General features: G+C 60.3%; 1 protein-coding gene across 1 annotated transcript; it reads left to right on the forward strand.

Moving 5' to 3' along the window:
- The first annotated feature begins 623 nt into the window (after positions 1–623).
- Positions 624–12845, forward strand: LOC128352492 (FH2 domain-containing protein 1-like). The gene is made up of 10 exons (XM_053313112.1): positions 624–1086; positions 7387–7448; positions 7557–7659; positions 7746–7831; positions 7944–8044; positions 8411–8481; positions 10034–10141; positions 10778–10848; positions 11394–11673; positions 11948–12845. The coding sequence occupies exons 1-10, from the start codon at positions 655–657 to the stop codon at positions 12542–12544; spliced, it is 1911 nt and encodes a 636-aa protein (XP_053169087.1). The 5' UTR covers positions 624–654; the 3' UTR covers positions 12545–12845.
- The last annotated feature ends 236 nt before the right edge of the window (positions 12846–13081 follow it).

Raw genomic sequence — 13081 nt, forward strand, 5'->3', positions numbered from 1 at the left:
AGGCTGCCGCCGCCGCCCTTGCTGGTTTCCTTCGCGAGGGGGGCCTCCGTCAGACGAGGGGCTTGCAGCCCGCCTCTAGCGGGGGCCAAGTGGGTTGGGGCAGGCGGTGTCCTACCCCTACCCCCACTCCCCCCCCCCGAAATACACTTCGCCTCTGCTATGCCCCCCTCCTCCAAGTGCCCCAGGCTAGCACTGCTGCGCTCCCGCGGCGCGGCCCTGCCCTGCCTGCAATGCGTCCCGTCGAGGCGGCGGCACCACCATCATCATCAAAGACAAAAGAGCCAGAAGGGCCGCCTCGGGTGTCCCGGCGAGCTCCACGGGCAAGGCGGGGGCACCCGGGAGCCTGGGAGGCAGAGGGCACGGAGAGCGAGCGCCCGCCTTCCCGAAGCGAGGATCGCTGCCGCTCTTGCCTGCCCGCCCTCCCGCGCTCTCCCCCCCCCCGCGGGGGCCGGAGAGGCTGCTGGCTCCCGAGGAGAGGAGGACTGACTCTCGCCTCGCGGCGGCGGGGCTAGCCAGATATAATCCGGCCGGAGCTGGGCGGGGCTGCTGCTGCTCCTGCGGAGCCCCCTCCCTGGCTGGGCCGGGAAGAAGGAAGGAAGGAAGGAGCCAGCAGCAGCTGCCTGCCCGCCCGCCCGCCCGCCCGCCCGCGTGAGGATGGTGGCGGGGCGGCGCGCTCCCTCCCCTCCCCAGGGCTGCTGGGCGGTGCCCTCGTCCTCCGCCAGCCTCGCGGCGGCCCCGCTGCCCACAGAAGCGGCCCTTCCTTCGATGGGAGCGACGCCGACGGCAACCCCGCCGCCGCCTCCGCCGCCGCCGCCGCCTCCTCCGCCCGCAGGCTTCAGCCCCGACGGGGTGCCGGAGGGCGGCCAGTGCTGCGGGGGCTGCTCCGGGGTGCGGCGCTCCAAGCTGCGCAACTTCAACTGGGAAGCCATCCCGGCCGAGCGCGTCCTGGGCCGCCACAACATCTGGACCGCGGCGGGGGCCCGGCGCGGCGGGGGCCTCCCTCTGGACCTCCGCCTGCTGGAAGAGCTCTTCGGGCAGCGGCCGGAGCCGTCCAGCGGAGCCCTGCGCGGGCAGCCCTCCGAGCAGGTGAGAGCGGCGGGGTGGCCCTGTCGGCAGGCGAGGAGGCCGCGCCTGGGCCCCTGGGGAGCCGGGCGGCGCCAGGCGGGCTTCCCTGCGGCAGAGCGAGCCGAGGGGAGGGGCGACCGGCGAATGACCCCGCCTCGGCGGGTCGCCCTCGGGCAGTAGCTGCTGAGTCCCCACTGGGACCACGACTAAGTCCTAGAGCTGCTCTGCTGGCAGCAAGCAGGTCCCCCAAGCTAAGCAGGGTCCGCCCTGGTTTGCCTTTGAACGGGAGACGATGTGTGAGTGCTGTGTAGGAGCCGCCCTTCAGGGGATGGAGCCGCGCTGGGAAGAGCAGAAGAAGGTTCCCAGTTCCCTCCCGGCAGCATCTCCCAGATAGCGGGGCTGAGAGAGACTCCTGCCTGCAACCCTGGAGAAGCCGCTGCTACACTGAGCTAGACAGAGCAGCTTCCTATGCAAGTCGCTAGCTTTGTGGAAAGAGCCAGGTCTCTGCTGCAAAGAGCCTACAGGCTGGCTCCGTCTCTGCCAGAGGTGAATGTGAGCAAATCCCCCTCTCCTCCTCTGGGCAGTGGCAGGCCTGGCCAGGCCCCCTGTTTTGGCTGGTGCTCTCTCCTCAACCCCCTGGCCATGGCGGCTCCCTCCCACAAGGCGCAGGGCCTGGCGAGGAGGGCATCGTGCCTGCCACCCACATATTGCTTCTGGCAGTTGGCGCAAGGAAGCACTCATCCTGCCCTGCCGTGGGGCTGCCACCCCGGTTTTCTCGGGGCTCCCCGGCCCTAGTCCAGCACTCTAACCACTACACCACGCTGGCTCTGTGTGGAGTGTGAGAAGGCCCCGAGCTTCTCCAGGGGACAGAGGCTAAAGAATGGAGCCAGGCAGAGGTGAGGACGGAGAGATGGCATTGCACACTGCCTTGAAGAACTGGAAAGCAACACATTGCCAGGGCCAGAGAGCATCCCCGCGGGAGTCCTTAAAGATCTCAAGTGTTAGGTTGCCGGCCGCCTGGCAAAACCAGGCAACTTATCTCTACAATCAGGCTGGAAAGCAGCCAATGGGACACTGATTTTCAAAAAGGGATCTGGGAAATTACAGGCCAGTTCGCTTAACGTCTGTTCCAGGCAGCTGGATGGGAAGCATCCACATGCCTAACATTGTTAAGCACACAAAAGAGCCAGCAGGGCTTCTGCAAAGGGAAATCTTGCCTCATGAACCTTTGGAGTTCTTTGAGAGTGTCAACAGGTGTGTAGATACAGGTGATCTGGTTGACACAGTATACCAGGCCCTGCTGGGAGATAACCAGCAGGGCTTCTGCAAAGGGAAATCTTGCCTCACCAACGTTTTGGAGTTATTTTGAATGTCAACAAGTATGGATGAAGGTGATCTGGTTGACCTAGTATACGTGAACTTCCAAAAAGCTTTCGACAAAGTTCCCGCCAAAGGCTCTTGAGTAAACTCAGTGGTCATGGGATGAGGGGACAGGTTCATCTGTCAATCAGTAACCGGCTGAAGGCCAGGAAACAAAGAGTAGGAATAAATGGAGACTTTTCACAATGGAGGGATGTAACATAAGAACGGCCCTGCTGGATCAGGCCCAAGGAGGCCCATTTCATCCAGCATCCTGTTTCACACAGTGGCCCACCAGATGCTGCTGGAAGCCCACAGGCAGGAGTTGAGGGCATGCCTTCTCTCCTGCTGTTACTCCCCTGCAACTGGTATCCTGTCTCTGAGCAGGGGCATAGCAAGGTTGGAGGGGGCCCAGAGAGAAGAGTTTAAAATGCCCCCCCTCACTGAGGCTCAGCTCATGAAGTAAAAAATCTTAAATGAGACTGAATAGTGGTAACAAAAAGCATAGTAAAATTTACACACACACACACACACACACACACACACACACACCTATATGCCACAATAGAACAGCATCCTAAATTATTTTTTAAAAGGTTTTGTAAATTTTGGACGATGCAAGTCATTTAATGATACTAGAGAAAGACATGCTGTTCGGGTAGCTCCAGGTCTTAACACTCACATCAATTTCAGAGGATGAAAAAAACTGAAGGAAGCCCGGGTGGGTGCATGGCTGGGGGAGTCAGTCATGTGACTTGCCTCTGGGGGCCCCCCCCAAGGCAGTGCCCCCCCAGACAACTGTCTCCCCTTGCCCTATTATAGTTACACCCCTGCCTTTGAGGCTGGAGGTGGCCCACAGCCCTCCAACTAGTAGCTGTTGATAGACCTCTCCTCCATGAAGTTATCCAAACCCCTCTTAAAGCCATCATGGTTGTTGGCTGTCACCACAACTTGTGGCAGAGAATTCCACAAGTTGATTATGTGTTGTGTGAAAAAGTGCTTCTGTTTGTTGGTCCTAAATTTCCCGGCAATCAATTTCATGGGATGACTCGTGTTATGGGAGAGGGAGAAGAATTTCTCTCAGTCCACTTTCTCCACTCCATGCATGATTGTATAGATCTCTATCATGCCTCTCCGCAGTCATCTTTTTTCTGAACTAAAAAGCCCCAGGTGTTGTAGTCTTGCCTCATAAGGAAGGTGCTCTAGGCCCCTGATCATCTTGGTTGCCCTCTTCTGCACCTTTTGCAGTTCAACAATGTCCTTCTTTAGATGTGGTGACCAGAATTGTACACAGTACTCCAAGTGTGGTCGCACCTAGTTTTGTATAAGGCTATTATAATATTAGCACTTTTATTTTCAATCCCCTTCCTAATGATCCCTAGCATGGAACTGGCCTTTTTCACAGCTGCCACACATTGAGTCGACACTTTCAACTAGCTGTCCACCACAACCCCAAGATCCCTCTCCTGGTCCATCACTGACAGCTCGGATCCCATCAGCATATACTTTAAGTTGGGGTTTTTCATCCCAATGTGCATCACCTGACACTTGCCAACATTGAAATCGCATTTGCCATTTTGTTGCCCACTCCCCAGTTTGGAGAGATCCTTTTGGAGCTCCTCACAATCTCTTTTGGATTTCACTACCCGAAAGAGTTTGGTATCATCTGCAAATTTTGCCACCTCGCTGCTTACCCCTGCTTCTAGATCATTGATCAATACATTAAAAAGCACCGGCCCCAGTACAGATCCCTGGGGGACCCCACTTCTTACTTTCCTCCATTGTGAAAACTCTCCATTTATACCTACCCTCTGTTTCCTGTCTTTCAAACAGTTAGCAATCCACACATGTACTTGTCCCCTTATCCCATGACTGCTAAGTTTTCTCAGTTTCTCAGAAAACTGCTATGTTTTCTCAGGAGTCTTTTGTCTAAAGCTTTTTGGAAGTCCAGGTATACTATGTCAACTGGATCATCTTTATCCACACACTTGTTGACACTCTCAAAGAACTCCAGAAGGTTTGTGAGGCAAGATTTACCCTTGCGGAAGCCATGCTGGTTCTCTCCCAGCAGGGCCTGTTCTTCTATGTGCTTTACAATTTTATCCTTGAGGACGCTTTCCATCAATTAACCGGCCTGTAATTTCCCAGATTGCCCCTGGATTCCTTTTTGAAAATTGGTGTTATATTTGCTACTTTCCAGTTCTCCGGTACAGAGCCTGATTGCAGGGATAAGTTATATATGTTAGCAAAGGAGGTTGGCAATTTCACATTTGAGTTCTTTAAGGACTTGTATGGATGCTGTCCAGCCCTGGAGATTTGCTAGTTTTCAGTTTTTCCAGACAGTTTAGAACATCATCTCTTGTCACTTCTATCTGACTCAGTTCTTTAGCCTCCATCCCTGAAAAGCCTGGTTCAGGAACAGGTATATGCTCAGTATCCTCTGCCGTGAAGATGGAGGTTGCAGAGAAGCTAAATGAGTTCTTTGCATCCATCTTCTCCTTACTAATCCCTTTCACTCCCTCATTGTCAAATGGTCCAACTGCCTCTCTGGCAGGTTTCCTGCTTCTGATGTATTTAAAGAAGTTATTGTTATTCTCCTTGATGCTTTTAGCTAAATGTTCTTCAAAGTCTCTTTTCACCTCCCTTGCATTTCTTTTGCCAGAGTTTGTGTTCCTTTCTGTTCTCTTCATTTGGACAGGGTTAGGGTTAGGGTTCTTTTTCCCTTTTATGTCTTCCTTGACATTACCGGTTAGCCATGCTGGCATCCTCTTGGACTTAGTGGTACCTTTCCTCCTTTTGGGTATACAGTCCAACTGGGCTCCTAGTATTGTGGTTTTGAGTAGACTCAATGCATTCTGGATCAAAGTGACTCTCTTGATTTTCCCTTTCAGTTTTCTTTTCTCCATACTCATTTTGTAAGACATGGGGTCCCCCAGGGATCTGTACTGGGAACGTTGCTTTTTAATTTATTCATAAATGATCTAGAAGTTGGGGTAAGCAGTGAAGTGGCCAAATTTGCAGATGATACCAAACTCTTCCGAGTAGTGAAATCCGAAACGGATTGTGAGCAGCTCCAAAAGGATCTCTCCAAACTGGGGGAGTGGGTGACAAAATGGCAAATGCGGTTCAATGTTGGCAAGTGTCAAGTGATGCACATTGGGACGAAAAACCTCAACTTTAAGTATACGCTGATGGGATCTGAACTGTCAGTGACTGACCAGGCGAGAGATCTTGTGGTCATAGGAACATAGGAACGGTCATATACTGAGTCAGACCACTGGTCTATCTAGCTCAGTATTATCTTCACAGACTGGCAGCTGCTTCTTCAACGTTGCAGGCAGGAATCTCTCTCAGCCCTATCTTGGAGAAGCCAGGGAGGGAACTTGAAACCTGCTCTTCCCAGAGCGGCGGCTCCATCCCCTAATAAGGGGAATCTCTTCCAGTGCTGCTCACACTTCTAGTCTCCCATTCATATGCAACCAGGGCAGACCCTGCTTAGCTATGGGGACAAGTCATGCTTGCTACCAAAAGACCATCTCTCCTCTCCTTGTGGACTCCTTGTGGTTGTGGTGGACAGCTCGTTGAAAGTGTTGACTCAATGTGCGGCAGCTGTGAAAAAGGCCAATTCCATGCTAGGGATCATTAGGAAGGGGATTGAAAATAAAACCACTAGTATGATAATGCCCTTATACAAAATGATGGTGCGGCCACACCTGGAGTAATGCCTACAGTTCTGGTCACCACATCTCAAAAAGGACATTGTCGAACTGGGAAAGGTGCAGGAGAGGGCAACCTAGATAATCAGGGGCCTGCAGCACCTTCCTTATGAGGCAAGGCTACAACACCTGGGGCTATTCAGTTGAGAAAAAAGGCATCTGAGGGGCAAAATGATAGAGGTTTATAAAAGCATGCACAGTGTGGGGAGAGTGGTTAGAGAGAATTTTCTAATCCCTTCTCATAACACTAGAACAAGGGCTGGTGAGAACAGCCCTGGCAGCTGCACCCAACAGAGAACAGGGCTGTCCAGCATCCTCTCTTCACTCGGCTGCCCTCCTCCCAGCACCACAGATCTCAGGTGGACCCAAGCCTGGACCACTCTGGCTGCGTCCCTTTGCGGCTCTTGCTCCCCTTCCGCCATCTGGGCAAATGTGCCCCAGTGCCAGGAATTGCCTGGCCGGATCAGACCAGGGTCCAGCTAACCAGCATCCTGTGGTCAGTCGGTGCTGGAGGAAGCTCATCTTGTGCAGGACATGAACGCAATGGGCCTCCCTCCAGTTGTGGTTTTCAGCATCTGCTAAACATCTGAGCAACCGTGCTGGATCAAACCGGGGTGGTGGTGGTCCGTTTCATAGCGCCTCCTGCTCCCCACAAGAGGCCTGGGAAACTGCCTCTCCCGCAGTTCATGGGCATGTCCTCTCTCCCTGCAGCTGGAGGGAGCCCACAGTCATCCAGAGGAGCAGCCACTGATGGGGGCCTGTCCTCCATGACCGCCTTGCCTAAGCCCTGCTTAAAGCCATTGCTGCATCCCGTGGAAGGGATTTCTTGGCTGGATTTTGTGCTGTGGGGGAAAGTCCTTCCTTTGGTGGGTCCCGACTCTCCTGGCCATCGGTTTCCTGGGATGATGGCCCTGCTTCTAGTCTGTCTCTCCACACTGTGCAGAATTGCATCAGCCTCCTTTAAGCCTCTCCCCCCACCGCCCAGCCATTGGTGGCCTTTTCTCTACAAGCAGCCGTGCTCAGACCCCGCGGGCTCCGACCCCCAGACCCCGCGGGTGGCCCTCTTCTTCTCCACCCCTGGTCCTGCCCTGCAAAGTCCTTCTAGAGAGGCAGCAACCAGCAGGATGCCGAGTCTTCCGGTAGAGAGGTGTTGGGGGTGCAGGGAGGAGGGGGCGTGTGAGTCAAGGTGGGGGCCCCGCTGGGCCTTCGTTCGCCTTGGCCACGGCTCCCCCCTCCCCTTCCTCAGGTCTCCCTGCTAGACTCCAAGAAAATCCTCAACCTGGGCATCTTCCTGAAGCAGCTGAAGAGGTGAGTGAGGGGCTGGCTGGGAGGGGGCTGGCCTGGGGGGCACTCGACTCTGGGGCTGTGGCGGAGGTCCCAGCAGCGCAGGCCAAGCAGTGCCCCTGATCTCCCCAGGCCAGTCCATGAGATTGTGGCTGACATCCGGGACGGAGCCGGGACCCTCTATGGGGCGGAGAAGCTCCTGGAGCTCACCAAGCTGCTGCCTGACGCCCAGGAGGTAACGGGCGGGGGGAGGGGCGGAGGGGGCGGGGTTCCTGCCGAGGCGCCCACTCCCCAGTGACGCCCCCCCTTCTCTTTGGGAAGGTCAGGAACTTGGTGGCCTTCCAGGGCAGCTGGAGTCGGCTCTCGGAGGCCGAGGTCTTCTCGCTGCTGCTCGTCCAAGTGCCCAGGTGAGACCTCTGGCCGTGGGGGTGGGGGCGGGGCTCCGGCCAGCTCCTCCTGCATCCCAGCTTGTGGGGCAGAGCCGTGGTCTCAGCTCCTGGGGTCATCCTGTCCCCCCAGCTACGCCCGCCGCCTGGAGCTTTTGGTGCTGAAGGAGGAGTTTTCCCCCCGCCTCTGCTCACTGCAGTCTGCCCTCCGGATCCTGACCGAAGCAGCGCGAGGTGGGCGAGCGGGGAGGTCTCTCGAGGGGATCGGGGGGGGGGGGCATTGGCAGAGCCTGGGTTGGGGCTGGCTTGCTCTTGCGGGGGTGACATCAGCGGCCGCAAAGGGAGCGCGGGGAGGGGGGGTGCACCCCTCCCCCTCTGGGGGAGAGCTCGGCTCAGAGCCTGCAGCAGGGGACTCCCCAGGAGTGCTGGCGCTGGGGGGGGTAGCGGTGAAGGGCCCCACAGTGTCCATTCCCCACTGCTCTCTGCCGTCTGCACAGTCAGCACCAAGCCGGGCTCCCCCGGCTGCCCCATTCCAGACAGGAGCCTCCCCTCCCTTCCCCCTCTTGCTCACCGCTCCCTCTCTGTGCCCCCCCCACCCAGAGTTGCTGGGCTGTGAGGAGCTCCATGACCTCCTCAGGCTGGTGCTGAAGGCCGGGAACCACATGAACGAGGTGAGCCAGGCGGTGAGGGGGCCGGGGGGGGGGGCTGCTGCCCTCACCTGCCCCTGGAAACACGCAGCGCCTCTTGGGCCGGCCTCTGTCCGGGGGCTCTTCGACGTGGCCCCTGGGCCACCAGCGAGGGGTGGGGGGGGGCAGCTGCACAGGCCGCTTGTGGGCTCTGCCCGTTGCAGAGGGTGGAGTCCACGGGGCTACTCTCAGCTCTGGGCTGGTGGCCTCGGCAGCGGAGGGCCTTGGGCTGCCTGCGGGTGTCTGAGGGCCCCCCTGGGCAGGGGCCTCACTACAAGAGACAGTGGTCAGGGGGGCCCCTGCCTTGGGGGCCCCCAGAGGCAAGTCACATGCCTGACTCCCCCAGCCGCCCGGGCTCCCTTCCGATGTCTTCATCCTCTGAAACTGATGTGAGGGTGAAGACCTGGAGCGACCAGAAAAGCTCCAGTATTTTTATGGCACTTTAATGGTACTTCCTCTAGTACCATGAAATGACTTGCATCATCCACAATTTACAGAAGCTTGTAAAAAATAATTTAGGATGATGTTCCATTGTGGCACATCGGCTGTTATACATATACATATACATCTATCTATCTGTCTGTCTAAGTTTTACTCTGCTTTTTGTGACCACTATTCAGCCTCATTTAAGATTGCTTAACTTCATGAGCTGAGCCGAGCTGAGCGGGGGCAGCATCTTGAACTCTGGCCTCTGGGCCCCTCCACCCTTGCTACGCCCCTGGCCCTTCCCAGGCGGCTCTTGGACCACCACCGGCGGGCGGGGGGGGGGCGTTGCCTTCTGTTGCCAGCCCTGCTGCGCCGGCATCTCTGAAGGTGCTTCTCTGCTGCTCCCGGGCCGGGGCTTGGTGGGTTGCGATGGCAGCAGGGAGAGGCTGTCGCCTCGAGGGGAAGGGGGGGCCCCCCAACCGCCGGGGCCGTGGTGGGGCAGAGGACAGCCCCGCCTCTTGCTAGCAGCTCGTCTCTTGCCCTTCGGGAACGCTGTAGCCAGGGGCGCAGCGAGGCTGGAGGGGGCCCAGAGACAAGATTTTAAAACGGGCCCCTCGCGGATACACACACACAAACACACTTCACAATAGATCGTGCACTCACACTCGCATCCCCATTATGAACACGGTGAATATCTAGTTCACATTGGATCTAGTTTTTTTACTCTCTGCTCCTGCCGATCCCCAAGAGACTCAACATAATTCATGGGGGGTGCAACATGGGCGGGTGGGGAGTCATGTGATGTGCCTCTGGGGGGCCCCAAGACGGCGGCCTCCCCTTGCCTAATGGTAGTCGCGCCCCTGGCTGTAGCCCTTTTCTGCTCTGAGCGGCGGGCTGGCCAGAGAGCTGCCGGGGTTTTTCTTTCTCCAGAGCCTGCCTGCTTCCTTTGGGAGTGAGGCCCCTCCAGCTCTTAAGGTGCACGGAGGCCTTCAGGGGCTGCCCACGGGCCGGAGGGCAGCCCCTGGGCGGGCGGTGGGAGGCTGGCTGGGGGCACCCTGGGGGCAGGCCGCTCCTTCCCCTCCCTGCCTGACGGCCTGGCTCCCCCCTGCAGGGCGGCTATGCAGGCTCTGCCCTCGGCTTCCGCGTCTCCTCTCTGCTGAGGCTGCCAGACACCAAAACCAACCGGCCGGGCATGGACCTCCTGCACTTTGTGGCCTTGGTGAGCGAGCTCTGTGGGGCCCCTGCTTGTGGGGCTCCCCTCCCCGCTTCCCACGCGAGAGGGACTGGAATGATGAGTGCTGTGGCCTGAAGAGGAGCCCGTGGGGGGCAGAGGGCTGCGGTCCAAAGGGCTCTGGCCGCTTATCCTTAAAGAGGGCATGGTGTCTGGCCCCCGGAATGCCCCAGGAGTGCTTCCTCCCTGCGGTGGGAATGCCCTGCCCTTCCTCCTCCTCCTCCTCGGACCCGGTGTGGCTGAGGGATCCCTCCCCCGCCTGCCTTCGGTGTGCTGCATGGCTGAGCAGGGACTGGCCCCAGCGGCCGCCTTGCAGTGGCTGGAGAAAGCCTTTGGCGCCCAGTTGCTTAGCAAGCAGCCTTCTTCCCTAGCAAGGGTTGGGGTTCCTGATCTGAGGCGACTTGGACAGTGGCAGCCCTGGTGAGGCCGGCCCCCTGGGCAAGTGGCCCTAACCCTAACCCAGTGGCCCCGCTTGGCTCCTTGCCCGGCTGGCTGGCCGGGGTCAGGTTGCTCCCCAGGAGGAGCTGCGGGGACATCGGAGCGCCTGGTGGCGGAGGTGGCCTCCGGGGCTGCCGCAGGCGGGGAGACCCTCAGACCCAGCTCCTCTTCTGCCCCCCCCCCCAGGAGGTGGAGAGGAAGGACCCGGCTCTCCTGTCCTTCCCCAGCAAGCTGCAGCATGTGGGGCCTGCTTCACGGTAAGGAAGGCCCCTCCCCAGTGCGAGCAGCTGCCGCAGCAGCCTTGGCCAATGCAAGGGGCTACTTGCCACCCTAAACTGCCCTGGCTGAGCAAGGCGGCAGGAGGCCCACATGCCCGGCCCCTCGCTCATGGCGGCGGGGGTGTGGGGTGGGGGTGGCTGGCTCTTTGAGGCTTGGCTGCTTGGCTTTGGGGGCTGAGGCTTCTCGAGGGAGCTGGACTTCCTTCCTCTTAAGGAGCTCAGGGCAGCACGCATGGTCACCCCCTCTTATCCTCACAACCACCCTGCGAGGTAGGACAGCCTGAGTACGAGTGACTGGCTCTGGTCCCCCACCGAGCTTGTGGCTGGTCGGGGGTTCAAACCTAGGGCTCTCCAGTGGCTGCCCACCCCCTAACCACTGCCCCTCGCCCTGGAGGCAGCGTTGCTGCCTGCTGGGGCTGCCTGGGGAAGGGACCACTCGGGACCTGTGTGGGTTGGGGGGGGGGCGGCCCCTGCAGCTCCTCCCGGCTGGGGGCCCACGGAGCCCTGGATGTGTCCCTGCGCAGGATCGTGACTCAGGAGGTGCTGGGCGAGCTGCAGAGGCTGGAGCAGCGCCTGCTGGGGGCCCAGGAGGCGCCGGGGGCCCTGGGGCTGGAGGCGCAGCTGGAGCCCTTCCTGCAGGCGGCCCTTGCGGAGCTGAGCGCCACCCAGGCCGCCCTGGAGGGGCTGAGCCGGGCCACCGCCGCGCTCTGCGACTTCTTCTGCGAGGAGCCCGAGGGCTTCAGCCTGCCGGCCTGCTGCGCGGTCTTCCAGGCCTTCGGGGAGCGCTTCCGGGCTGCCGCTCAGGTAAGGGGCGTCCCTCGCGGGCGGCGCCGGGCCCCCCCCCCCGGGGGCAAGCAGGCAACACCGGGAGCGGGAGGGGGAGGGGGAGGGGGCCTCCCCGAGGGGCTTGAGCCAGGCTGCGGGCCCCGTCTGCCCATGGCTGAGCCTGGGGGGTCCCTGCATGCCCCCCTTCTCCGGTGCTTCCCGGAGGCTGGGGGCCAGAGGGGCGTCCCTCCCTCCGTGCCCCTCAGGGCCTGCCCCGACGGCAGAGCACTCAACCCCCCCCGCCCCGCCGCAGGAGAACCGGGCCCGGGAGGCAGCTGAGCGCCGGCGGCAGAGCCAGCAACGGGAGCGGCAGGAGAAGCAGAAGCGGCGCTCCATCGCCTCGTGCTCGGCCCGGGAGCCCGGCCTGCGGGACGTGGAGCTGGACGCGCTGTTCCTCCGCAGCCCTCCGTCCGGACGACGCAGCCGGGCGCCGCTCCGGGGGCTTCAGCCGGCCGCAGGGAGCAGCCCCGCCCGGGCCAGAGAGCGAGCCCCCTTGCCCCTCAGTCGGCGCCATACGCTCGCTGCGCTGCCCCCCTGCCTAGAGTCGTCGCCCCCCCCGGCGGAGCCTGCGCCTGCGCCTGCGCCTGCTCCCCCCGCCCCCCCCAGCTCTGCCCAGAAGGCCGGACTCTTTGGGCAGAGCCTCGAGGCCTTGCTGCTGCCCCCCCGCCCCCCCTCCGCCCCCCAGGGGCCTCCCTCGCCAGAGCCCCCCTGCGGCGCCCACCAGAAGGCCCCTGCCGAGAGCGCAGAGAAGCCGGCCTCCCCCAAGGATGTCTCTGCCCTGGTGCGCTTCTTCCGCCGCCTGAGCTGGGGGGGGGACAGGCCTCCCCCCGGAGGGCCCTTCCTGGCCTAGAGGTGGGGGCGCGGCCTGCGGGAGGCCTGAGCCGGCAGTGCAGCATTCCGGGGGGGGGGCTTTCCCTGCCCCACATCCCTCCTGTCCGCCAGGGGCTCCTTGTGGGGCTGGTAGCTGCTGGCGGGGCTTCTAGTGTGCCCCCAAAGGAACTCTGTGTGGGCCTAGAGAGAGCGCTGGGTGCTGTTGCTCCCCCCCCCACCGCCGCCTGGGTTGTGCCAGGCGTTTTAACTTCCCTCCCCCCCCCCGTCCCATTTTGGAATTGTTCTGTTTTTTGGATCTCAATAAACCTGTGTGCAGCTGTTTCCTGCCTCAGGGTGGCGTCTGGGGGGAGGCCCTTGGTCCCAGCATGGGCCTTGGGGAGGAGGAGGGCCCTGGTGTCCTAACCCTAACCGGATGAGGCTTGTACCTCCCTGTCCAGCGGTAGGGGGGGTGGGAGGGGGGTTCTGCAGGCCTGTGGAGGCTCTCTACTCGCCCCTGCTGGGCGACAAGACCCCCTTCCCTCTGGTATGGGGCAGGGCAGCTCTTTGGTGCTGGAGC

The sequence above is a fragment of the Hemicordylus capensis genome, chromosome 3, assembly GCF_027244095.1.
Source record: "Hemicordylus capensis ecotype Gifberg chromosome 3, rHemCap1.1.pri, whole genome shotgun sequence".
NCBI lineage: Eukaryota > Metazoa > Chordata > Lepidosauria > Squamata > Cordylidae > Hemicordylus > Hemicordylus capensis.